General features: G+C 44.6%; 1 protein-coding gene across 1 annotated transcript; it reads right to left on the bottom strand.

Annotated features, from left to right (window-relative positions):
- Positions 1–690: 690 nt before the first annotated feature.
- On the bottom strand, positions 691–27,651 carry Dpt (dermatopontin). The gene is made up of 4 exons (XM_051147755.1): positions 27,301–27,651; positions 16,731–16,856; positions 4,601–4,708; positions 691–855 (listed from the first exon to the last, which is right to left on the bottom strand). The coding sequence occupies exons 1-4, from the start codon at positions 27,603–27,605 to the stop codon at positions 789–791; spliced, it is 606 nt and encodes a 201-aa protein (XP_051003712.1). The 5' UTR covers positions 27,606–27,651; the 3' UTR covers positions 691–788.
- Between the last annotated feature and the right edge of the window lie 307 nt (positions 27,652–27,958).

Genomic DNA, 27,958 nt, shown 5'->3' with positions numbered 1-27,958 from the left:
CTCCCCTGGCCACTCTTGTGTCCCCAACTTCCCAATCTGAATCGTATGTGCTCATTTTCCTTTCATTATTTCCATCTTGAGACAGGTTCTCCTGGCCCTCAAATTCACTTTCATTAGTGGGTATGCTGACATACATCTTTGAATCGAGGAAGATCTTTTAGCCTAAACTCTTTCAGCTCGTTCCTCAAACCCTCCCACCTCCCCCTTCACCTCCAAGTGCCCTCTCTTCAGGGGCACATAAATCTTTACTTGGACTTCTAAGTATATGTGGCTCTCGCTGAAGGAGAGAATGGGTACATGTTCCCTCAAGACAGAGAGTGGCCCCCCAACCCCGCCTGAACTTCGGGTGAGGTCTCTGGGTGTTTGTCACTCAAACAGACTTAACTATAGAATACCGTTCTCACACTGCTCTCCAAGTTCACTAGGCTGCATTTGAAGCCCAAGTTATAGTGAGAGCACCTTGAAGTCTGTGGCAGGTGCTCTGGGTTGCAGGCTGTCAGCATGTAGACACTGGCTGTATTATGATGTACTGTGGAAGGAAGTCATCAGCAGCACCTGGAGATGGCTGTTATTGAATGTGTGGAAAGTGAGAAACATGGCTTAGTTGTGGATTTATTTATATGTGTAACTGTGGTGAGAAAGGCCCAGGCAGCTGACACCATAACCCTCATCCCAAGGAAGAGAGTGAAAGAACTACAGATGTTCTAATTAATATTAGCATGTATGACATGACACCCTCAGGACACCTGGCCCTTTACCCTTCACCTGGACTTCTCTATGTGGCTAATCTAAACATTTGCAAATTCACAGTCGTAATCGGTCATCCGGCACATTATGAACTTCCATTGGCGATCCCTGTGGGAGGAGCCAGAAGAGAAACATCAGTGAGAACAAGAGAGTCTTGGCTGGGGAAAAGCAGTGAAGAGCTATGGCAGGGTTTCAGAGCTTAGGGTTATAGGTCACATGGAGGCTCTTATTCATGGCTGGTGGATAGTCCTTCATGGCTGAGCCTCCAAGGTGCCTCCAGGACTAACAAGTCCAGCATTTATTTGCATCATCTCCATTTCACTGGGAAGAATCGTCCTTCTAAAAGGCCATCCATTTTTCTGCCAGCACTTCCCTTCTACCCAGCACTCTCTATGTGCCAGGATCCAGGAGGTACACTGTGGGTTTTCCCTTTGAAGTCACAAAAGAAGGTGAGTAGGGACAACTCAAGACATCTTAAAGTGTGGAATGCCCTACCTACCAGAAATGGAATGGCCTGTTTAAGGGATGGGATAGATTTGAGAGGGCATAGAGTTGCTCAGTTTTGAAAAATGTGTTGTGGGTATGCATGCTGTTCGCTAAGCTTTGTACCATGTTCTCTTTTCAACCACTTAGTAGAGACACAAGGAGTTATCTGCTCTGCATAGAGCTCCTGTGGTCTGATACTACTTAACCATGAGAGTGACCATTGTTAGCATGGAGCTCCTAGCACTTCCAACATGCCCGGCCCTGCATAGACACTCTACAAAGTGTTTTCTCAGTAATCCCCACTATGACTCATTGTTTTGAGAAGAAATAGGCTCAGTGGACTAAGACTTGCTTTGAAGGATTACAAGTGATAGGTGATGACATCAGATGACATCTTGGTCATTCTCTTGTGCTACGCCACTTCCCTTGCTAGGTGTCCCTAATGCCACCTGAGGACCCAGCTGTCATGCTCTTTGCGTAATCCCAATAAAACGTTGGAAGACTTTATCTATATCCAACCAAGCAATTTCTTCCAAAGTGCCATCCTTTCTCCTCCTCCTCTTTGACTCTACCAGGCTTCTTTCAGTGTATCCTAAACACTATGGCTGACTGTCTCTGCACTGCTTCTGAATGGGAAGACTGTGGGAATGCCCGGGCTATCATGAGTGGGGGTTGGGGGTGGTGGACATGGTGAGCAAATAGCCCAAGGCCAGCTCCCTAATTCTAGTCTGTTTTGCTTTGTTTTGTTTTGTTTTTTCAGTTTGTCTATGCAGAGCCACTGGGCGTAGCGCTCTCCAGTACACGCTTTGAGGGCCTAGGGCAATGAGCTGTGCATTGATATTTGTTCTTGTAAAATCTCCCACAGAGGATACGGCTTGCTTTAGATGATTAGCATGCTGGTGCTGTGTGTTTTTTCAAGAGAATTTAATTATCACAGCTAAGCAGTACATATCTATGCGTGAAGAAAGTAAGAAAGAGATTGAGGCAAAGCACTCATGTTGTTCATGAGGCAGTTAGTGGGCACTGTGAAAAATTTAGACTTGGTCCTAAAGGAATGAAGGTATCCAACCAGTTCTATTTTCTGTCCTAGACAGTAACTTTTAACTAGGGGCTCAGGGGTTCCGTGGTATATTTGGCAATGGCTGCAAAGCGTTTTGCTTATCACACCGAAGGCAGATACCAGTGGCACGGAGTGGATAGGCCTAACACCTAGAATCACAGGATGGACCCTTTGCAACAAATCACCGTCTGGACCCAGGACGAGACACTATTCAGGAGGAGATGTCCACAAGTTAGTAGCACATGGATGGGAAGCCCTTGGGCTGGGTATTTGCCCAGTGGGGTTGACAGTAAACACACCATCTCCAGCAGAAATGAAGAAACTAAAACAACATGGGTATGCTAATTCCATTTTATCTTGGGGGAAGTGGAATTCATTTTAAAACAGTCTAGAGATACTACATGCCAGTCTCCAGTGATTCTGTTCAATTGATGTAACTAATTATTTCCAAGCCAGCAAGAACTGGCCGTTTTAACTGCCAAAACAATATTTATTTAGCACCAATTTTGGGTGCCATTCATTCACTCTTTACTGTTTTCTTTTTCCATTAAAATTTTTAACCAGAAGACTCAAAACCAATTTACCCTTTAACCTGGGAGAATCTTTAGGAACACTGGATACTGATACAACGTTCTGAATTTTGATGGACTCTTTGCTGCTCGGTGATTCTAGATTTGCTCGTTCTTTGAGTTCTTGGGTCTTTCTCTCTCTTCTTGAATATCTTTGCTGTGTGAGACACCACTCAATTGTTTCTCTGCATTAGGATGAGTTTTTCCAAAGTACCACTCCCTTTCTCAACTGTACCTTTTAGAAAATGGGTAACTAAACAAGTTAAAATTCTCTCTCTCTCAAACAAAAGTTACATAATGAAAACCGAGGTGTTCTCCTGTGGAGAAACCATAATCTTAGTCCGTGGAACTGGAACATACAATATGCTTTTCCAGAACTAGTTTTATGTCTTTAAAAATTGTATTCCCTATTAAATAAGTGAACTGTAGCTAAGTGAGATGCAACTTCATTTGGAAGCATATACTCCAAGAATAAATGGCTCGCAGTCACAGTCTGTTCACTCATGAGGTTTTTACCTTCAGTTTTACTTGTTTTTCAGAATGTGTGTGGATAATCTTCCCAGAATTCATTTTCATGTGATATTATTACAAGTGACGGGATTACAAGTAGTCAAGTCAGCTCTCAGCTTCAGAATTTCCCCATACTTTTCTCATGCATTACTAGCCAAAAGGTCCATATGATGATCACGTCTACAGGAATTTTTGAGCCTTGTCTTCTTACATTTTCAGTATATTTGGGAGAAGACCACAAAGGAATAATGGGGAAAGTGGGGGCAGGGTTCAAGTTAGTGCTGGTTTTCTGAAGTTACTTGAATCTTCTTTTCATTCAAGAAAGAATCTAAGTTCATCACTGTATGGCTTCCTGCTTTTCATTTCTAGGTGTGATTGGTTAGATGCTGAGGTCTGCATGTTAAAGTCTGTCACAAAATCTGTGTGCTGGAAACTGGTTCCAATATAATTGTAGTGTTAAGTGGTACTAAGAAGCAAGGGTGGTGGGAGCTGATTATGTCAAAACAATGCTGTCCAGGCGGATGGTAGTAGTGCCCTTTGTAACTAGGTGTGGTGCAGCTGTGTGGGGAGGGACGACACAGAGAGAGGCTCCACCTTTGAAGCAAAGAGTGGTCTTCACCACATATCTGCAGCTGGCCTCAATCTTGAATTTCCCAAGAAACTCAATAGATGAACAATGGATTTCTGATTGCTCTGAGCTGTTCATTCCCAAGTGTTGTGTTCTAGCTGAGTGAAAGTAACAGGAGAGTGGACTTTGTGTGTTCTTCCTTGTGAAGCCCCTCCTCTTCTTTTCTCTCTTCCTTCCCTCAGTTCTAAGTGGGGAACACACAGAGGCACGGGGACTAAAGGGGGTCCAATTTGTCAGTGAATACTCTTTCAACCATCCCAACCTCTCCCTGTCATGTCAAGTGGTCCTTGAGGTTGAGCCCAGGCATTGCATAGAACATCAAAGGATGCCCATGCCAAGTTGCAGACTCCACTATGGAGTAGGTTACTGTTTGTACTTCTTGTGCAAGGCTACACTGCCTGGGGAGGCAAGTTCCTGAGAACTCTCAGTTCTCAGTTGGTTCCTGCTGCCTAACCACACCCACAGTTAACCCTTAATGAAACAGGTAACTAAATTATGGAGGTCACCAGGTAAAAGTACCCACAGTTAGAATCCCAACCAGGAGTGAAGCCACACAGCCTCCAACCCAGAGTCCCCCAGAAAGGGGGTGACCCTTCTCACCTTTCCACTGCAGAGAAAGTGGTTGTTGCTCCTCGGATGTAGTAATCATAGCTGTAGGAAATCATGTCCATATCTTCCCCATAGTGGCCTGGGTACTCTGTTGTCAGCCTGTGTGGAGAGAACAAAGGGTTGGAGCAGACAGAAGGTTAGTGTGAAGGAGAGGGGAAGATCTTGAGAAATCTGAACTGGATTAGATGCTCTCTGCCAAGCCAAAGTGGTTGGTATTTTCTTCCATTTCTCACCTTCCTTTCCCTGGCCAGTGAACTGTACACTAAGCACATGCAGCAAAGCAATTGCAACTGCAGCATATGCAGAAGACGCCCCCTGTCTTTGAAGTCATGTTGAATTATTTCCCTTCTATTCAAGTAAGCCGGGACGGTGTTTCAAATTGGATCCTGACTCATTGTAAGATCATAAAATCAACTGAACTGGTTATGATTGGTTTCTACTTGAAAGCATCTAAAGTCATCTTGGAGACAAGTCTTTGGGCTTGTCTGTAAGGGAATTTTCTAGATTAGACTGACAGAAGTGGGAAGATCCACCTTAAATGTAGCAGCTACCATCCCATGGGGTGGGGGCCTTGCACTAAATTAAACAGGGGAAGCAGGCTAAACATCAGGAGTCATCATCTTCTGACTGGGGACAATCTGGAGCTGCCTCCATCCCCAGATGACATGACTTCCTGCCACATGGATCGCACCCTTGAATTGTGAGCAAAAAGTAAACCTTTCCTTCCTTAAGTTGCTTCTGTCACATGCTTTGTCATAGCAACAAGAAAAATAACTAATATAGCAGCTTGAGAAAGAACACGACAGAACAGAAAGTACCGGGTCAAATGGTACATTGCTTGCAATAGAGTCTGTACGTGAGAACTTTATTCAAATGTATGTATGCATTTATTATGTGTACATATTGTGTGGTAGCTTAACATATTTCTTATCATGACTGGTAACAACAAATGTGTTTAAAATATCTAGTTAAAATGTGATCTCTACAAAGGCACAGTTCTACCTGTCCACTGTTGTTTCATTTCTCTGGCAGCTGAAATAGTAGTTCCTGCTAAATGGCAAATATTTTGTGAATAAATAAATGGCTTTGAGGGATTAATGTAACTGGTTTCCTGATCTATTAAAATGAAAGATGTGTTCATTCCTACTGCAACCAGTGAAGGTATGTGCATGTGCTAATAATTATACAAGGCAGGTGTAGAATCATTAACCAATATTTGCCTCCTCTACCGGCATCACCACCTCCACTCTCTTTTCTTATTCTTCCTTCTTTATTCTCAAAGATCAAGTCAATCCTGGGACAAATTTAGAATCCCATGGTTCTCCTAAAGATTTGTCACCGGGATTCTTTGGGACCAAAATAGGTCCTTTCAGGATAAATAAGACTGCAATGACTTTCTCGAGACAGATCTCATGTAGCCTAAGCTGGCCTGGAACTCACTGTGTAGCTAGGGAAACTTTCAACACCAGATACTTCTGGCTTCACCTCCCATTGGCTAAGAGTACACATTTATACCACCACTCCTGAATTCCATCTATTGCCTTTTCTCTTAAGATTATAAGAATTTTCACAAAGTCCTGATTTATGAATTAGAAGGGTTGATTGAGGGGGTTCTACAAAGATTGTTAAGGTGCAGCAGGACCAAGATTAGCCCAAGACAGGTGGGATTGAGTCAGAAATCTAAATTGTCTCTTTGGGCTTTTTCTTAGTCATCCCTTTGCCTACACAGCTCACTCCCTCTTATGATTTGTCTCTTTTGAGGAAGTCACTAGGCCATCCTCGATATCAAGGTTGATCCCACGTTGTTGCATGCATTTTTACTTGATATGTTTAGAAAGGGAAGAATTTAAATCTCTTTTGTGCTTGTAAAGAGACCCTGAAACAGAATTTCCTTTGTCAAACAAATGAACAAAAAAAAAGTCTAGCTAAGTACTTAATAAAAGAACTAATCGGGCCCTGCTGGGATCCCACTGGCTTGTGACCTGAGGACTCAGTGACACTGGCTGTACAACACTTTACCCACAGAAAGGGGGACTGTTGAGAACATGCATCACCTAAGTAGGAATTTGAAAGTGTTTTCTTTACTTCATAAAACACGTTCTAGAACTTTAAGAGGAAGCATTTAGACATATGTTTATTTCTGCTATAGCAGCATTTGTGTTCAGCACTATTGATTAGGCCACACCCACGGGCCCAAGCTGGTTGACTCTTGTTTCTATTGACCCTCTGCTCTGTCTCCAGATCACTTGAACAGTTAAAAACATTTGGGATAATCTGGGAAAACTTGCACTTAAAATAAACATCAGTAAGTCTTAGGTTCCAGAGGGGCAAACAGCCCTCTAATGCTTTCTCTGGTGAGGGGCCTTATGACCAGTGGACAGGTTTTTCTAGGACTTTATCTTGTTTTTGTTTCAGAGTCAGCTGTCGAGTTAATTTCTATAATTTTCCAGAGACAGTGAGGTATTTGCCATTGGTATATTTCCATCTTGGTCCAAATTGGTTTTAGCTTTGATTTTTGGCTGTGTTTTGTTTGGTTTTCATGATGAAACCACTGGATCATATTTAGGCTTCCTTTTAGAACCTTGGGTTAAGAGTAATGGTGAAGGAGGCTTGAAAACTAAAAACATAGAAGCAGAAATGGAATCATTGGTGGAATGCAAACCTTCCAAACACCACCTGCACCAAGAATTTCTGTTTCAATTCAGCCTAGGATTCCATATTTTTAGTCCAAAGATATACCATATTTTCCAGCATATAAAACAACTGGGTATACAAGGTGATCCCCAACTTTTCCAATTAAAATATAATGTTTGGAAAAATATACTTGCCATATAAGACTACCCCTCTTCCATTGTACACCCTGTGCAGCAGACTTGGGCATGGGTCTATTTGTAGGCAGGACACAGACAGCTAAGCACTTTATTAAATGCCAGCAGACAGACAGTGCCAGCCTACTGCCCCTGTAAGGTGTGTTCCACACTCAATCAGAAGACAGGCAGCCTGAATGGGCGGGTTCCGTTGGAGAGACAATCCATGCTCACATTCTCCTCCTCCTCAAGGTACAGGAAGATGTGTGTAGCTTGCTCCTCCCTGCTTCATACTCTCCACACAGAGTGGGAAATTGGCCACGGCACCCCCTCACTATATGCATCGGACATATGAAGCATGGGGAAGCAAACTGCAGGTAAGTTCTCAGTGTGTAAGGCAACCTCGATTTTGGCATGGATTTTTTTCAGGGTTAAAAAGTTGTCTTATACGCCAGAAAATGTGGTATGTCCATTTATTTCTTTATGAACACACACACACACACACACACACACACACACACACACACACACACACACACTGTCCTAATGAATAAAAGCCTTAGCACTCATTCTTTGGAGAGATAAAAGGCTTTAAACTTAGGGTTAGAACTGAGGCAAAATTTAAATACTTTTCAGAAAACTAAAAGAAGCCAAAGGAAACTGGATGATAATGCTTTATTGGACATGGTGTTGGCTTTCTTGAGGATAAAAGGGGAAGAATTCAGTGTGGTTTCAGCTTTCTTGTGAATTACTGTGCAATTTCAGACAGCTTTTCGGCAGAGTTCCTCATACAGAGCATTGCCACACTTTTCTAGCCCAGTTAAATAATCAGTCACTGCATAGCAAGGTGAAGGGACTGACAATATATTAAAGAAATGAGCCTATTTTGAAGTACTTCTGAGAAATATAGGAGGACATATTTACTTTCTTTCCATTAAAAAATATCAAAGTGTAGTGTATGTATATGCATGTGTGTGCGCATGTGTATCCACATGCACGTGTGTGTGCTTGTTTTCCCTACCAAGTTCAACAAGTATCTTTTGGGTTACAGTTTCTTACTTCTTGTTCCAAAGCTTAGAGAACTGGATCACAAGCTTTGTACCACATCTTGTGTCAGATAGGGATGAATAAGACGGAAATAAATTCAATTATATCTTAATTATGAGCAGCCGAAGATTAGTTTGAACTGAAGGAACATTGACATAGAATTTTCTCATCTGTGATACTTGAACTGTGGAAGTTGTCCATAGGTACAACTGGACTCAATGAAGATTTGCTGACTACATCATAGGATGACTGGTGTAGAGATCACTTTGAAGTATCATTGGTACAAAGCACCACACACATCTTTTATGAGCTAGTGTTTATGGGGGCATACAGGAGACATGGGGCCTGCTGAGACTGAAGTACCAACTGAAGATCTTGCATGGACTGGACCTAGGTCCTCTACAAAGATATAGCTAATGGGCATTCTGGCTTCATGTGGGTCCCCTAGTAAGAGGAGCAGGGGCTCTCTCTGACATGGACTCTCTTGCCAGCTTTTCAATTACTTCCCCCTGGTATGAATGGCTTGCCAGGCCACAAGGGAGGAGGACAAGTTCAGCCCTGATGTGACTTGATGAGCTGGGGTGGATGGGAAGAGAGGCTCCTCTTTCTGAGGACTAGGGGAGAGGGATAGAGGAGAGGGAGGCAGAGTGGGACTGGAAGGTGAGGAGGGATGGTGCTATGACCAAGATGTAAGGATAGATAGATAGATAGATAGATAGATAGATAGATAGATAAGAGAATTATGCTGAAATATATTTTTAAATGTATAGACTTGATGTACAGAATTGGCTTGTTAGATTTAAATAAAAGAAGATGATAACTTTGTGACAGGTAAGTCACCGGGGACTCTCTTGCATAATCCCAGTCTGTGCATGATCAAGCTGCATTGTGTAATGCCTTTCCTGACACATAATAAGAAGTAAGGACCCTTCAGGGTAGATGACTTTGTTAGTGGCCTGGCACTTTTAGTGCATGTGACATCAGAGCTTGTTTGAACTGTTTTTCCAAAGGCAGAATGATAAAACCCAAATGATTTATATGCAAAACAAACAAATGAAAACAAAAAGACACTGGCAAAGAAGCAGGTATTTCGACTCCTCCCCAGAGAGCTGGGCATTGGCCAAGTAGGACCACATGCCATGTCCTCTGCAGTGACAGAAGTGCCCTTCTCTGTGTAGGCAGACTGAATTCTGGGAACTTGGGTTGTGACAAGGGGCGTAAAATGTGAGTGTCTATCCTCTGTGGCATTTGGGGGTTCATATTTCAAACGGTTCAGATATGCATCACCACGCAGGGGAAGCATAGCTCCCGGGGTGTCTGTGACTTAAATTAGAAGAGGAAAGTCCCTGAACTTTTTTCGAATTGCTCTTTTGGAAGAGAGCCTCCAGCTCCCGCTTCAGGCCCAGGGCTGGTTGGCAGCGGTCACATTTATCTTGATTACTGTTGACAGCCATCGGCTGTATTATCTCCTGGCTATCCCAACCTGCACAGCAGCAAGGACGGCGTCACCTCCAACTTCTCCTTCCCTCTAAATAAAGCAAACATCCCCTCCACCTTCACTTTGCCATTAGATGTCTATCGTGTCTCTGCCTAATGCCTGATCTTTTTGTTCTTCTTTTCTTCCTGTGTCGAGAGGTAAGTAGCTGAGCGCTCTCCAAGTAACCCGGGGTCTGGAGGTAGCTGGATCTCTTTGAATCAGGCTCACTCCATTGAAGCATAGTGCAACTTCCGTAGCTCAGGTTTTCCATGAGCACAGGGAAGATACCGCTAACTAAAGCAATAGAGTCGCCACTGTGAGGAACTTATGCCAAGTCTGTGAATTGTACTTACTTTATATCCTGTCACATTTAGTAACTGACTGGAGAAATGAATGAATGAATAAATGAATAATGCCTTCTATAGTCCTGAAGATGGGAGTGGACTTGATCTGTAATTGAGAGGTTTGCTTTGTTCCAAGTAGCTCACAGCTTGGGCGAACTGACACATCAGTGTCTGAGAATCAGACACATCTGTGACATGTCTGGTTTTGAAGTCTGAACACAAGGGAGGCATCTCCTCTCTGCAGGCAGCAAATAGACATCAACAGTATAAATAGGGGTCAGTAGCTGTGACAGTGCTCCAGTTGATGAAAGGGACAATTGATTTTGCTGAAGCTCAGAGGAACTGTGGTCAGCCAGAATGAGTGAGGTGGCAGTTCTTAGTGGCGCATGGGCACATGCAAACTCAGTGTGCACTCTTTTAAATGGTAATATCTGGATTAGTTTTCTCAAGATATGAGGAGCTTCATCTCTGCAATAATAGCTCAGGGCAATCAGTGTGGAACGTCCTCTTTTCATCAGGCCTGTGGGAAATGCGCTACATGAGACCATCCAAGCAGGGTGGGATAACAAACTCCCTGATGGAAGGCATATGAGCTCATTTCTGACACGGACACAGCATCACAGGAACGGTCTTGCCAACAAGTGTCATCTTGTATCAAAATCTGGACAACAGGTCGCAGGTTAACGATTGTCTTTGGCTGGATCATTTACGCTGGGAGAGAGGAGACAAATGTGCTCCTCAACTAAGTTTTATTGTTGTGAACTACAAATGCCCAGGAATTAAGCAAAGTGACTCTCTGCCTTATAAACTGGATATGGGTGTGTGTGTGGGGGGGGTGGGGGGGGGGGGGTAGTGGTGGAGAAAGCTGAGTTTGATTGGCAGGGAAAGCCAGGCTGAAAGGCAATGCAAAGGTCATCTAAACAGGTGACCTTGCCTAAATAGATCATTCAACAAACCTACTGAAATGTCATAGAGCCAGAGAAGAATCATTTGGCGAAAAAAAAAAAAAGTTGCTCAATAATCCTCCATTTCTGTAGTCTCCACCCAGCTGGCAGACTGGCTGGGATGTGACCTGCAGCAGCTGGAGCTGCTCAAGGGCAGGGGTGAGAGCAGAAAGTCTCTGAAGGCTTGTGGTTCCTTTGGTGACATGTGTTTGTTGTTTTGCAGACCACTGGATGATAAATTTGGATTCTCCTAGCTAAATAAATATGTGCTGTATTTACATATTCCTCCAGTCCGGTGGGAACGGATTAGTAACGGCATGTCTGTATGGTGCAGGAATTCACTTTCTTGCCAGGTTCCAGTGGTGCTGTGATAGCCAGAGAGACGCTACTCAGCCTGAAATCAGAACAGCACCGTGGTTCCCACCGAACAAATCCCACACACGTCTGCGAGCTGGTGATGATTGGTTTTTTGTTTTTGTTTGTTTGGTTTTTTGTTGTTGTTGTTGTTTTGTTTTGTCTCTAGCGCAGAATGATGATCTTTCTGAGTCTCTGAATGCTTGAGAGCACAGAGACACCAGACATTCACTTAGACAGGCGTCAAAGTAGAAGGGGTGGTGGGGTGTGATCCTAGCACTCTGAGGATACAAAGGCACAAAATGTTTCCTAAAAGTTTTTAGGGAATCCTGGTCTACAAAGTAAGTCGCAGACCATGTAGGGATACATAGAGTTTGTGCCAGACAAACACAGGGGACTGGAGCAGCGTCTCAGTGACTGAGAGCATCTACCGTTCTTGCAGAGGACCAAAGTTCAACTCTAAGCATCCGCATAGGGTGGTTTATAACTTCCTATAACTCAAGGTCTAAGAGATCTAATAATCTCCTCTAGGTTCCATGGACACTCATGTGCAGAAGTGCGCGCGCGCGCGTGCACACACACACACACACACACACACACACACACACCAAAGTTGGAGGAAAGATCCATTTTTTTTTCCTGTGTCTAGTTCTACCATTTAATTCAAGGCAGCTAAAGCCATGTAAGAGAAGGTGCCAGATGTGGGAGTGGCAGCATTTCCGTGTGGGAAATGTAGAGCATGGCTGTTGGTTCACTAAGCAGGGCTGTTAAAAGCATCGAGCAGGATAACGAGCACAAAGAAAGTTTTCTTTTCCTTTTTAAAAAAATCAACTATTAACATACCACTCTATCAATGTCAGTTTCACGGTGGCTGCTGCTTTTAAGAGCTTGCAACATGTACTTATTCTTCTGACAGCTTTTCTATTAAGGGCCAGGCAGTATTCTGAGATGCTAAAGAGTTGAAAATGTATAACGTTGGGGGCTTCATTGAGTTTGGAAAGGTATAATGTAACACCATGACTCGGGAAATTTAAAGAGCCCACTAATGTGTCTAGACACCCTGGGAACAGTGAGTCATAGGCCGTGTCATAGGCCGTGTTGTATGGCGTTCAGTGCACACTCATCATGCCACTTCTCCGGTGTTTCCTTGGGAAAAGTGTCATTTCCACAGGCTGTGGTATGAACTCTCAGATCTGACGTTATGCTGTCTGAGCTAGAGCCAATCACGTGCAAGCACTTATCTGTGGAACCTGCTTCCAAGTTGAGTTGTGATGTCATTCTTCCTCCCTGTGGTTCTGACGAATGGTGATATATCTGGACCCTGAGGTGGGGGTGATGGAGAGTAAGGGGCCAGGGGGTTGGGATGCAAGTTGGAAGATCACTGAAGACCAAGGCCTGGGAGTAATTTTTTGAAAGCTGAATGTCTCTGTCAATTCAAGAAAAGCTGCCCATCTCATTTTGTCCATTGTTAAATTAACTGAGGCTGTCTGCTTCTGTACATACCTTTCCATAGTCATTAAATTCTTAGCATTGTAAACGATGAGCTGAGTGTAAGGGGAAGTTGGGAAATCATTTCTAATGAGAGAAAGGGCATGTAATATTTGTGGGGAAGCAAGGCAGATGACCACTTGAGCCTGGGGCATCAATAGATCACTAGTGGGATTCGGTACAGAGAGATTTATCTTTGTTGGGCCTTGGCACCCAAGGAAACAGGATAAGCTTTGAGCATCAATGGTCCAAGTGCTGACACACAGTACAGACATGCTTAGAAGATGGGGATTGTGGAAGATTTAGATGCTCCGTTTGTCCCAGCCGTCTCTGCATTCACTCTCAACCTCTGTTGTCTGTCAGATTTTCTAAAACCAGTGAGCCGCAGGCATTTATCTGCCTGATGGCTGAAAGCCTTGGGCCCTAAGCCCATTCCCTATTATTCTATTTGTTTAGGACCCTAGGCAGCAGGCATGACTGTCTGGCCGCAGACACTGCAGGCTCTCTCATCTGTCCTGGCAAAGACCCCAGGCTCTCACTGTGGTGGAAAATGTGGCTGTCCCAGAATATTCTTCATCTCCCTGGGGAAGCATGACTCAGTGCACGGCTGGCTCACCCCTGTTCCTCTGCGGAGCCAGCTCTCTCACATGTTCTGTTTTCTGCAAGACAACACTGGAGCATGCTGGGTGTTTTTGGATAGGGTTCGCCCTTGAAAGGCCCATTAGATGGCCTGTCCTGCATTTGGGAAAGTGGAGGGAGCTCTGCTTAAAAAAAAAAAAAAAAAATTATTTATTTATTATTATGTACACAGTGCTCTGCCTGCATGTACACCTGCAAGCCAGAAGGGGGCATCAAATCACATTATAGATGGTTGTGAGCTACCATGTGTTTGCTGGGAATTGAACTCAGGACCTCTGGAGGAACAGTCAGTGCCCTTAACCTCTGCTTTAAGACAATCCAGCTTTGTGTGATCACAGCCAGTGGCAATGCCAGGATCCAGTTATTGCATTTAACCGTCACAATAAGATGAAGGAGTAGGCTAAAGTCTTCATTAGACAAAGGGGAGTGCCTGCTGTGTGCCTGACGTCATTAAAAGGCCTTGGGAGCTGGAGAGAGGGATCAGTCAGTGAAGGGCTTATGGACTAAGCATGAGGATCTGATTTGACCTGCAGCATCCATGTCAAAATCTGAGCATGGTGGCTCACTTGTGATCTCAGCACTGGGGGGTCTGAGGTAGAAGAGTGCCTGAGGCCCACTCGTCGGCCAGTCTGACCTAAAAACAGCAAGATCCCAGAGAGAGATTCTCTCAGAAGACAAGAAGGATGTCTCCTAAGGGCTATATCCCAGGGAGACTTTTAACATCCACACGGATGTGCACATGCATCTGAACACATGTTCATCTGCACACAGAGGAAACCATGTAAAAATTCTTTTTAAAGGGCTTGGTGCGAGTAAGTACAAAGATCGCTGCGAACCCAGAGCTTATAAGGCAGAAGTAGGAGGGTAGGAATGAAGAATAAAAGCTCTATTAAAGTCAGAAAACAACAACCCTTTTTTTCTCTGCACACCTTCCAGAATCCGTTACTTGCACACCCAGTTGACAGATAGGTAAGAAACTACTTATGACTGGAAATGTAGCATAGTCCTTGAACTCTTGCCTAGAATGCTGGATTCCTGGCACTGCAAGAAAACAAGAAACTCCCACCCAGGACGTCACCCCCCCCCTTTCTTCTTTTCCCCTTTTCTTCTTGCCCCCTCTTTCTTGTACATGAACATGCTTATGTGTGTGCACACACACCCACTCATCACTAAGATCCAAGCACTGTGCTAGACAGACATTGGGCGCACAAAGAGCAATGGGTTTTCCTATACCAAGTGCTCAAAGTCTAGTTAGAGTAAGCATCCATATATAGATAGAGTGTAATAGTGTGGGGTTCCCGAGACATCTGTGAAGGGTCAGGGATATCTCCATCTGAGCCTTCCACTGCCTGAGGATGCCTACTCTCTCAACTGCACACTCAGACACACCTCTGGGCCACTCACTGACACCTTCTATGATATATTCCCTTGGAAATTGAGAAAATAAGTCTTGTTAGTGTGGCAAATACAACACTAGGATGGTGGCTATTTTTGCTCGCTCATTTAGATAAACTATTCACCTTTTAACTGGCTTTGAATACCTTGAGAAAAAAAGTGGGATAGCCATTCTCTTGGCGACTAGGGAGGGAAGACTGGTTCACCCCTACTATTTCTCTCTTTGCTTTAGAACCTAAATCTTCTTTGAAAATTGGTGTCTGGATTTCCCTTTAGCTAAGACACCTCTGGAGTGCTTATAGTATGAGGGCTTAGCACAACCTCAAAGATCTACCAGGGCTTTGATTTTCAACCTGCATTTCCGGAGGTCTTAGAAACAAGCCCATGGATGTCTTTGGGGGAGTTTGAAGGCCTCTGGCTATTCTTCACACAATGATGCATAAAGAGGGTAAGTACAGCCTTCTTCCAGACTGCAAACTACAGTTTTCATCAGATTTTTTTTTAAAGGGAGACACGGTAAATAAGCATCGCCATCGTTTTCAATGTGCATTGCGTTCTTCAGAGAAGTAAACGTGACATTCCAGGGACAGGGCAGTTACAGTGGGGAGGAAAGGAAAGAGGAGAGAGACTACCACAAAAGGCAGCGTGAAGGCTGCAACTCAAGACTCCCCCCGCCCTTGCTAGCATTCCTTGGGCCCAAGGATCTTTAGTCCTTTGTTTGGAATCTGCCTGGGCTGAATCAGCAGCCCTTGGCACACCTGCTCACCTGCCTTGGTGGGCTAAGAAGCAATTCTTTCAGCTACTAACCTGCATTCCCAGCGTACTCAGGTAATCAAGTTTATTCCTTCTCAAGTCTCTGATGGATTTGAAGACCAGGTAGCTTAGTTTTACAATGAAGCTTTGTTGTTTAGGGGTTAAGATGTTTTTAGGTCTAGATAGGTGTTCTAATTTGATAATGGCCAAGATGTGATGGAGATTGATTTATATTCAGAATTTTAGACACACCAAGATAGGAAAGATGTTTTCTTCAAGGCTGCCAAATACAAATAGCCAAAGCACTAAGGATATATAACATTCATATAATTCCTGATTGTTTCATGGTTCTTTTTTTCTGTAGGTAGTTTATTGTATATATGTGTAATAATAATATAAATTTATTTGTAAAAATAAAAAATACATTTAATAAACAACAACAACAACAAAAAGAATATGGCCCATGAGAGACTTCGCTATTCCTGGAGGTGCTGCTGGAATATGGATTCCAAACAGACTCAGATGTGAGGTGAAGTCATCACAGCAGAGGGAAAAGGCATGGAGACAGGCGTCAGTCAGCAGGCTTCAGCTGCTGGGTGACGCTGGCCAGTCACTACCTTCCTGGATTGTTTGCTTGTTTGTTTGTTTTTGTTTTTTTTAATGGGAACATTGGGTTAGCTAACCTGTACGGCCCTCTCCTGAATGCACAGTCTCCCTCAGCCACTCATTCTCTTCTGTGTTCTAGCTGCTGCTTATCACATGAGTGTGTGACATCTTGAGTTTATTTGAAGGACCAGATCATCGTAGGCTCCCACCAACCCCCCAGGAGCTATTAGGAATGAAGTTTTAGCTCCCAGAGCTTCCCAGACTCACCAGCAGGAATACGGGCACCTCTTGCTATAGCGACAGCAGTAAAATTGCCACTCCCGATCCAGCACTGACTCAAAGTAGCGACTCTGGAACCCGGCCACCAGTCCATTGCTGGAACAAGTCTGGTACCTGAAGAGAAGAGACCATCAAGGCACTGAGAAATGCAGACCTCCTTCCTCAGACCCCCTGACACAGTGGCAGACCCTCTCATTGGCCCACACCCCTACAAGCTACTCCATTTGATACAAAGAATAGATGTATTGTAGAAGTTACATGCACCATTTGAACCATAAACGTTCAAATGACCCCACAACTTTCAGTGGAAGGAAGTTTGGGAGTCTCTGCTCCTATTGACTGTCCATAAATATATGGTTCGATGAAAGGATATTTATGAATTTTACAATTGAGGATACTACAAATCATCTTACTTGAATTTGAACTAGAAAGCTGACAAAGAACCATGATGAATTGTTGAACTTCAAATAAACAGTTCGCTGTCCCCCTGCACAGCACACAAACTGTAGATAGATGTAGTGTTTGTGCACAGCATCCTAATGGGAAGTCTAGGATATATAAATATATATATCCAGGAATTCCGCTGTCACCTTCTAGGTGGGTCTCTGACCTCCTCCCCATCCCCAGAACCTACAGATGAGCCAGGAACATGGAAATCCACAGAAAATCCACAGGCCAACTGAGCTCCAATTCCCTCCTTTCCTGTCCTTTCAGAGCTGATGCCTCCAGTGTGGTGAGTTCTTCTCTCTGGTCCTAGTTGAGAAGGAAGTTTCTCTTTCATTCTGTCTGTGCTGCTGGTCTTGGAACCAGCTCTTTCATCTCTAGGGAATCTCTGGAAGTGAAGAACAGCGAGGCTCTCCCTCCCTTTGCTCCATCTCCAGCATCTTTTCTCACCCTTTGCCCTAATCAGACGCAGCCTAAATGTTTGGTACTTTCTGCAGGGTTGATGGCTGTATTTTCTTCCTGGCTACAGAGCTTCCTTGTCTTAGGTAGACCACGATCTTTCCTAAATGTTTGCACAAGGCTTTCCATGGTTACAACTGAACAACAGAAGGAGAGTAGAGGTTTGGTTAGCTCATGGTTCTGAGGGTGGGGATGTTCTAGAGCGTGGTGTTGGCATCTGGTGAGGACCTGCTTCCTGCATCATGACATGCTGAAGGGCATCACAAGTCAAGACAGAGCAGTGTACCAGTTTGGGTCTTTCTTTCCCTGCTTACAGAGCAACAAACCTCATCATGGAAACCCTTATTTGTTTTCTATTACCTTCCAAAGGACATATGTCTAAATGCCATCCACACATAAATTCAAGGATTACGTTTATAATATATTGAACTTTAGAGAACATATTCAAGCAATAGGACAAGGCCTCTAAATCAGGTCTTCAGCTACTTCTAGATCCTTCCACTTCCAAGGCACTTGGGCCATCAAGCTGTCCCATGTGAAATAGGAGGCAGTGGCTGATGGTACACAGTCTGAAGCCTGCTAGAACAAGTTTTCCAAACAAAACTAAGTTTTTAGATAATGTGAAAGGGGGATTGTTCCCTGTGCTGACTGACTACTGGAGGAGGTCTTGCTGAGCTGTAACACTGGGGCATAGAGCTGTCATTTTCTTCACCCCCCCCGCCCCCATTGGTAGAAATTAACTCGTAACTTGTTTCCTTTTTACTCATTTATCATTAATGTGTGTATTCATTCATATGTATACTTAAATTCACATTTTTTAACCACTCATCCATCGGCAACTTATATTTTACTACTCAATTCCAGTTCTCAGCCACTGTACCCTACGATGGGAACAGAATCAACAGATGGGCTTGAGAATTCAACCATGGTCTCAAGAGTGCTAAGACGTTGAGAGTAGGGAGCTCAGCTCTGTGAGGCCAATAATGAAATCCAATATGTAAGTTGAGACTGATGGCTTTTGATTATCTAGCCTTCTTTTAAACCCCAAGAGTATTGTCACTTTGGGCTTATACACTTGCCATGGACTACTACTGTCATAGTGTGAAGTGAAAGTATATTTCCTTGTGCGTCTCCTAGGTGGGTCTAGTCATCTCAATTCCATGTCAACGTGGGTGTAAGGAAACCAGTATAAGCTCTAAGATCATAGGCAAAACCTAAAGTCTTCAAAGGGAGAAGGCAGGGTACACCGGACTCTATGTGATTTCCTGTTTTGCCATCTTTAAGCAACCACCTTTCTCCAAAGCAAAGCCTTTGATTCCCCATCTTGGGTGTGGTTTTAACCCCCTGGTATTCTTCCACCCTTGTGTTTTCTGTACTCAGATCCCTACAAGGAAGAGAGTTCCCATGATAAGTTTTTCCCTTAAGGAAACTAAGGAAACTGAATGTCAGAAGGTAAGCTGACCTGCCTTATGGAGGCCCAGTTCTGAAGGCAACCCAAGCGCCACAGATCGCCTCTGCCTCTCTGATGGACAGCCAGAGCACGGCCCTTGTGAGAAGAGTGCTGTCACTTTTCACATGCCACCTCAGAGAAGGTTCCCTGAGAAGGGTAGTTGCACCCTACATGCCAGCCCCAGACCATTTGGAGAAAGATAACCAAACACCAGTGTTCCTCCTCAGCTCCAACTAGATTGCCTTCATATTTGGTAGTGCGAGCCCGATGTGAGTTTGCTAGTGTGGAACTGTTCCCTCCATAACTAGACATTGTTTGGGGTATGGATTCACAATGTGAAGACAGACATGACAGAGGCATCACCATCATAGTCTATGCTTCTGGAGTGGTGCCCCCATGGTCAGCTGAGCCATCGAGAGCTGCTGTCATGGCACCTAACGACCTAGGTTTTTCTCCTCTGTAAAATGAGCATAACAATAGCATATACTTGCGTAGCATAGAGAATTCCGAGGATGCCGGTGCTTTAATGCTTTGTAAATCACTTACTGCCATTATACTCTGGTGTCGTCTACACAACCAATAGGCCTGTGCTTTGTGAGAGCCGCTCCCTTGTTGAGTGTCGGTGAAGCATCACAAAAGTGCTCTGAGCTGTTCCGGCTCCAGGATGAAGCTCACTGAGGTTAGATGTCTCGGCTACTCTACACAGCTGCTCTATTACCTCTCATTGCCCCAGGTAGATAGTACAGTCCTTGTGGGAAATGGTCATTTAATCTTTATTTTGTATTCCTTGTAATGCCTGAGGCTTGTCCAATAACTGTTTGATAGTAGAATGGATGAACAAACGACTGACCAGCTGTCTGCTGCTATCAGAAACAGACCTAACTTGTAAGGACCCATCATTTGAGTCTTTGAAAGGTTCTGGGCCTCCCCCTAAGTAGTTCCTATGGAAACCGGAGCAACGGTCCAGTTTCCTGTTTCTACCTTCTGCTTCAGGAGCAGCCCCGTTGGAGGAGGAAGGTGCAAAATCGGTATCACTTTGTGTACTTCCTCTCATGCACTGTTTACGCGCTCAGCCACCTTTTCAATGGCTTCTTAGGTAACAAAGCTCCTGTGAACATTGGACTTAGCTGCAGAATTGTGGGCACAGGGGGCAAGGCAGATGAAAGGAGGTGAGGGCAACTGACGAGGCTGAGGGAAGGAGCTGCATTGTTCAACACACTTCAACTCAGCCAAGGAAAGGAAACCAGTGGTACCTAGGCACGGCAAGGCCCTGGTGCACAGCGCGGGCTTGTTGCTTTCTCATGGTCTGCAGAATAGTGTGTCAGCACAAAGGCTGTGGCTTTCCGGATAAGCTGTGGCATCACCCACCGTCCTCAGCAGACTCCAGGAAAACATTCCCTCAGCGCGTGGGAGCCCAGTGCCCTGCATCAGAGACTCTCCTCCCCTTCTTCCTCACTACCTCTTTGAGATTCAGTTTCAGCTTCAGAAACAAGAGCCACATCAGTCCCACTCCCCTAAGACTGGAGTTTCCTGAAAGGAAAGCCACGAGGCTACTGCTCTTCCTGTGGAAACAACATTTGCAGACGTGTTCTGAGGAAAGCGGCCTTTCTGAAAATGATTTCTCTGGAGCCCATCACCCTAGCAGCAAAGACAGAAAATTTCCCCTATGCCTGAAATGGTAAAAGAGAAGTACCAGGGCGTGGGAGGGCCTCATCCTGAGGAATCCGCAGGCGGCGAGGCTAGTCTCTCCCTTGACCTGAACTCCCTCTATGGGACCTCATTTACAGCACAGTGAGGCCTCAGTGCAGCAACACTGACCAAGAATGGCCAAGCTAGCAACTAACTAGAAAAGTATCTATAACTCAGACTTGTTTTATTCCAAAATTTTTCATGTCTGGTTCTGGTTTCCTTTAAGGAAGTACAAAACAAACAAACAAACAAACAAACAAACAAACAGAACCAGCAGTTACATTGTTGCTTGCTCCCATTGGCACCTCAGCTGGACTTTCTCTTATATGTAAGCTTCATCGAGTCTGGGATGGTCAGACAGGAAGAACAAACCCACGTGGGAGGAGGGGTGTGGGGAGTGGGGGAGGAGTTGGGGTGGAGGTGGGTTTTTCTTTCCTTTCCTTTGCTTTCAAAGTGTCATTTCCTCTGATCTCTGTTAGCCCAGGTGCAAATGTGTGGAAAGCCACGTTCTCAGTGAGCTGAAAAAAAAACTTCTCTATCGGATGATCTGGTTGTGTTGGTCTTGTCCCACTTCATAAACACACACGTATTTTAAGGGCTGTGGTCTGTCTCCAGCCCCATGGAGGAAGCACAGTTTTGTCCATATTCTACGCCAGTGGCCTACTACCTGCGTTGTAGGAACCATGTGACCGCAGCCCTCTCAACTTTTCCACATTCCTTTCCATTCCTCAAAGTGGATAATTCTAACATAGAACCAAGCTTTAGATCCTAATTCTATTTTTCCTGGAATAATTCCTTGCTTATCGTTAGCCATTTAAAAACACAATCCACAGAACTTTAGAGTGTCCATTAAATCTTTCAACAAGTGTTTATTACAGCCTGATCTGTACTCAGCCTGGTCTTCTTCTTGGGGTACTGGAATTAAAAGGCAGGTCCTCTGATGGTGGAGACATGTTTAAAAAGAAGCAGAGTAGGACCAATGACAGGACATCAGAGAAATGCGAGACTGGACAGGGGTAACAAGGGAGTGACCTGTTAAAATAATGACAAGGTAATGTGTAGGGATATCAACTTAAATGGAGGATAAGGCCATCCAATCTTCTTTAAAAAAAAAAAAAAAGAAAGAAAGAAAGAAAGAAAGAAGAGAAAAGAAAGAAAGAAAGAATCAAGTTCCCCCAGACAATTGATTCCAGGTACTTGGTAGAATGGTCTAGACAGGAAGTTGGCAAGAATCCTAGGCCTGCCACAGCCTTGTTTCCCACACTCGGCCTTGCTGTCCTCAGAAGCCATTCTTACATGGAATTGATCATCCTTTTATCTCAGCACTTAACGTGGTTTTATCTGAGAAAAATAACATGGGACTCTCCTGAGGTTTCTAATATGGGGAGCAGGGGCTGTCTCTGAGATGGACTCTGCTGTTCGCTCATTGATCACGTCCTTCTGGCGGGGTGGCCTTGCCAGGCCTCAGAGGAAGAGGATGCAGGCAGTCCTGATGGGGCCTGATAGGCTGGGGTGGGGTGGGGGTCTCCCATTAGGAAAACAAAGATACTAAGTAACTTCCTCTCAGTACGACTGTGGAGGCCAAAGAAGATTGGTCTGTGAGTTACTGAAGGACACAGATGTACGTTATGACTCTTCATAGTCTCACAGTCTAGAAAAGTCTATAATAACAACCACTGAAGGGACAAGTGAATATACAAATGGCAAACGTGATAAGCACCAACACCCCGCATAAATTAGGGCACGGGTCAGCCGACTTTTCCTTGCTATGGTGATTTCATGGACTTTGCCGTTGCTTGGCTCTCTTTGGGCTTTCCTTTCTAACCTACGCTGTAAGAAGATTGGTCCACATTCGCTGCAAGGTCCCTTCCAGCCCTGGGGTTCTTGGGTACTGTTACATTCTGTCTTTGAATTTGTCATCATACAAGGAGCCAGCCTGAATTCTTATTTTTCAACCTTTCTCTTTGAAATAATTTTAGATTCAAAGATGACACAGGATTCACATCTATTCTCCACCCGGCTTCTCCTATCTCCTATAACTCAAGTATGTTTCTACACAACACAAAATGGCATCAGCAGAACCCTAAACTCTAGAAATTATTGTGATGTCACCAGTTCCCCTCTTAATGTCATTTTATTGGCCTAAGATCAAGCTGAGATATTATTTAGTTCTTATGCCTTTTGAAACAAAGAGTTTATTGTGAAATATTTTAGTTTACTGAAACATTAAAATTATGGGAGATTGCAAGTCCAATAATGAGTTTATCTTGTGGTAACAATGTATGTCAGCTATGCTCTGTACATATTTCAGAGATTCTTGGGGAAGCAGAAAAGGCCATATACATACTAGTGGAGACAGTAAGGCAAAATGAAACGTTGGACTCTGTCTTATAAATGTGGAAATACCAGAAATCAAAGACTTAACAAAATGGGTTTCCCCATGGGAAAAATCTTCATTGATGGTAATGGAGACATTGGCTGGGATTCGGGCTGCCTCAAGCACCAACTAGACTGATTTGGTCTTTCAGTGTATTCATTGGGGGCCGGCTGTGTCTTAACATTACTCTAGGCACTGGGAACACAGTAGTGGGTGAGACAAAGTCCCTATGTTTACAAAGCTTATATTAAGCAAGAGAAACAAATAGTAAGGACGTACAGATCTAGCAGTAAGTATATTCAGAAAGCACAGCATGCTGACGGTAAAGAGGATGAAGGACATTGATTTACAGAAAGTGAGAACTGTGCCTTTGAAATACCAAGGACCATGAGGTGGGACAATTGCTCTGCACTGCACAGCACATGGCAGATTGCAGAAAACAAAGCTCCTGGGCAACGTGTCTAGTTTATTTAGACTTACACTGATGCTGGACCAAGTTCTGTGAAATACGTGTCCTTTCCTCTTCTTTCAGCTATGTGGATTGTCATCAAGTAATTAATTTAAAAATTTGGCTCTAATAAAAATAGATGCCTTAAGAGTGCCTTTGCAGATTCCCTGAAGTCCAGGGAGTAAGATGGCGCAGATAAACAGAACATTCTTCCTCCAAATACAGATGTCACACAAACTCGGTTAGCCCAAACTACATTTCATCAATTTCCATCTTCACTAAATCATTACGGACTGCCCTTGGATAAGATGTTAAAGCGCCAAATGTTTGTATTTGATGAAGATTTATTTTAGAATCCTCCTTTTCTTCTTCTTCTCCTAGAAGCATCATGCTTTTTACTTCTACTCTCTTCTCTCACTTATTCCTTTTCCCCCTCCCCCACAGCTTAAGGAACTGAATACCTAAAACCACAGAGATATGATTCAGTGCAGCTGGGAGGTGTGAAGAGTCTCAGCTCAGAGAACCATCCACCATATGGCAGTTCAGACTCTCTACAATGTCCCATTTCAGCCCGCTCCTCACAAGACTTGTGAATCCCACTGTATATGCTAATTGAAGTCAGAGGAATCCCCTGAGAACATTGCAGGCCTGCCCCTGCGGAGGTACACATATCCATGTGGGACCAGGTAAGGCCTCTTGGGAATTTCAGTGGTAGAGACGGGCACTCTGCTTTAGGATACTTCATTTGAAACCGTGGCTTGCAACATAGACACCATGAGTGAGCACTCTGCTCTCACAGCAGTACCCTGAAAAGATGGCTCCCCATTAGCAGGTTTTCTTCACAGATCCTGTGTATTGTCAAGTTTATGTTTGCCCCTCCCACCTCTTAAAATAAACTTGGAAGCTAATTTACTTACAGAAGACAGCCAAATTGCAGAAAACTGGTCAACAGTTCCCCCCACCCACCCCAGAACAGATTAAGAGCCTGCAGCCAGTCTGGGGAGACATAATTGCTCCTCAGCCTGTGAACAATTTTTTTCCTCCCAAAATTTTGACTGAGACTGGAGGCTGAACACAAAATCCTAGACATCCAGGAGAGAATGCCTGGGGAGTAATTGGTACCAGTTCTGGGGCAGTTGGGTCCTGTGGTGAAAAAGATGTTTTGCGTGTTCATGGCTTTCTAGCCCTGTGATTGCAGAGGAGGGGAGGGAGAGGGAGAGAGACATCTCACCTATCAATTTGACACTAGTCTCCATGGGCCACCCCCACCCTAAATATCTCTCTCTCTCTCTCTCTCTCTCTCTCACAACAGTTTGGAGTTCATGGCAACCAGATACAAACAGGCATGTTTTAAACTCGACAGCGTTTGCCTTCTTTCCTTAGCAGGGTGGACACAAGTTTCAAGAAAATGCAAGCAAAAGGCAAGTGCACTCTGAAGTCAGCGGGTGCTTTGTGGAGCCTGTAGACTGCATAGTCTGAAGGGTCATCCTCCAAAGCAGGCAGCAGATATTGCTGAAGCCTGGCCCAAGGTCACACTGCATTTTGTCATTAGCACCAGAACCAAAAAACCAACCAACCAACCAACCAAAAAAACAAAACAAACCCGCAGCTTCTGAGTCAGCCCAAGGCTCTCCCGTTAGGGGATGAGTGATCTTCACTGAGTGTTGCTCTTCTATGGCTCTAACAAGGGGGTTGGAAAGATGGCGTGTGTCCACGATGGTCGGCTGGACGGGACAGACAGTTGCAACTAGGTCACTTCCACCCTTGAAGCCAGGCAATGAGCTTGTCTTCTGGGATACACTGGGGTCTGTCTCCAAGACAAGCTTGGCCTTTGAGTCACTGATGTGTCTGAAGGGGTTTTGGATCATTAAATCTGTTTGGCAGAGACACAGAGGGTGGATGGTGAGGGCCCCTGCGGATCCTCAGTCTGCGCCTGCTTGTGTAATGCTGTCCCCACAGGCTGGCAGGGCCTCTCTTCAGGAGTGCTAATCAAACTGACACTTGCCCCACCAGGCCTGGACTTCTGCTGGGCTCTGGTATATACCCCCTTCTCCCAAGATGACAAACTAACTCGAATGTGGTTCTGGGGCCCTGGCTCTGCTGACAAGAGTAGGCCTAAGGTGGAGGCAGCAGGCCCTCAGGAGCCCGCCGCTGTAGCTCAGCATATGTTCTTTAAAGCTGAGACCATCTGGATCCAAATCTTGTTTTTATAGCTGAGGAAAACCACCCTATCTCTAGACCACAGTTCGCCTCCCCAACCATGATTTATAGACTTGTTTTAAGCATTAAATGAGATAATTGTATAAAGCGCTTAGTACAATGTATGCTCAGGGAAACTCTCAATAAATGAGCCTGCTTTTATTCATGTCCTCTTCTGTCTAGCTGCGTCACTCATCTGTGCCATTTTCTCCCAGATGGCTGGTAGCATCACTGTCCCCACCATTTTATGTTGACCACTTGTAGCCTGTAGGAGCCCCTCACACAGTTGTCTTGCAGAGCAGACAGCATACCTGGCAGCCTTCCAGCTGGGATACCTCCTCCCTCAGTCTGCTTCTCCTAGAGTCAGTCTCCACCTTCTCCCCAAGCCCTGACATTTGGGCTCCACTCAGACAGCTACGAATGATCGCTCTAGCCATCCCCTGCTCTTGAGACTGGGGCTTCTGACCAAATCTCAGGGCTGGGACAGTGATGTACCACAGAGAAATGCAAGCTGGGACTGAATCCATTCCATTGATTGGGACAAAGGGCAGAGGGCAGGAGAGCACCTCTAAAAACCTTTGGTAAACTATAACCTGGCAACATAGGCCACTTTTAAACTCAGGAGAGAGGAAGAGAAAGGGAAATGGAGGGGGAGAGAGAAGCACACACAGAGAAATCTCAGTAGTAAAAATTGTCAGAGCAACAGGAAGATAATAAAAATATGTATACAAAAAAAGAAAAGAAGAAAATTTAAAGGAAAAAATGGACAGAGCCTATTTCATCAGAACAGCAGAGGGCTACTTAACTTCACTCCCCTCTGTTTCTATTTCTTAATCCTTTCTCGAAAGTCACTTACTGGAAATCAATATTTCTCAGGCTGTTGAAGCTGAGGACCCAATTGTTTATTTTCTTCTAACTGTTCTGGGGTAATGAAAATGGTGAATCATTACAAAATGGAAACTTTTTTTTTTCAATGTAGAAATTGTAATTACAAGTATTAAAAAAAAAAATCCGACAATTTTTAGCTACCAGAACTACTGTGGTTTTCTCCTCTTTCTACCCTTTTGTTCTTCAAATTTAAAAAAAAATTTTTTTAATTGTTCATTTTACATCCTGATGGTAGCTCCCTCCCTCCCTCATCTCCAATGCCGCAGTGATGTTCACTTCCTAAAGTTCTTTAAGAAATCTCAACGTTTGCAATTTGACAAACATTCTGCAGACACAAGTCCCGCGTGCAGGCCACACTGAGCTCAGGGGTGGCCTTTGAAGGAGTAAAACCAGAGAAGTCCATCTTCCATGCACATATCCTGCCCTGGTTTTTTGCCTGACAGTGTCATCTACATTGTAGCAGCCCTGCCCTCCGGAGCAGGCAATAGCAAGTTTAGGTTTGTACCCAGGCTATGAGCCATGCTATTCCTTGAGGATCAAACACCACCCTGGAATAAGTGCATGCATAGGTGTTCCCATCCCAAGCTTACTGGCTGGTGCTTACCATTCCATGCCAGCCCTGTTGATCTCTTCCCACCAGCACTCCGTGGGCTCCCCAAGGCTTTGGGGTGTGGGCATGCAGGCATAGTTCCATTGTCTGTCAGAGCCTTCCTTCTTGCTGAAGATGCTCCTCACAGCTACCACCACTTGCCCGTGGGGACACTGGTAGCTGAAGCCTTGGCGGTTCAGATTCACCCAGCCATCATCACTGTAGTCCTGGTACTGCTGGTATGGGTAACCATAGTCACCATACTGGCCCCAGGCTGTGGTCACCAGTGGCAGGAACACCAACAGCAGAGTGAGGTCCATACTGCCCGGCTTTTGGCAAAAAAAATGTCACCCAGAGTTTGCTGGGCTGACTTTTTATACAGCTGCAGCTGACATGTGGCTCCCAGATGTGGGTGAACTGGATCCAACTGTAGTGTGTCATTGCTCAAGCGAAAGTTTTTCCACGCTGAGAAATTGGCCTTGCTTGAGTCCAGCTTGTTTTAAGGTGGAATTTTAGGAATATGCAAGGAACATGTAAATCAAGGAAACTCCCCCGAGAATCACTTCATGGAGAGGGTCCAGAGCCAGGGGCTTTACTAGGCTCAGAAACAGCTGAGAATGACCCCTTGGCTGCCTACCTACCCCTCATTTCCTCCCCTCCCTCTGTCCCATAC

Source organism: Acomys russatus, chromosome 6, assembly GCF_903995435.1.
Source record: "Acomys russatus chromosome 6, mAcoRus1.1, whole genome shotgun sequence".
In the NCBI taxonomy this organism is placed as follows: Eukaryota; Metazoa; Chordata; class Mammalia; order Rodentia; family Muridae; genus Acomys; species Acomys russatus.
This window is presented reverse-complemented; position numbering and strand designations above follow the sequence as displayed.

What these genes read in the sequence shown, in the direction of transcription:
- Dpt (XM_051147755.1), bottom strand. Translation starts at nt 27,605, where the DNA reads ATGGACCTCACTCTGCTGTTGGTGTTCCTGCCACTGGTGACCACAGCC. An exon ending in AACAGGGCTGGCATGGAATG is followed by an intron (nt 16,857 to 27,300) that starts GTAAGCACCAGC and finishes TCTTCTCTTCAG; the next exon opens with GTACCAGACTTGTTCCAGCA. An exon ending in AGGTGCCCGTATTCCTGCTG is followed by an intron (nt 4,709 to 16,730) that starts GTGAGTCTGGGA and finishes CTCTCCACACAG; the next exon opens with GCTGACAACAGAGTACCCAG.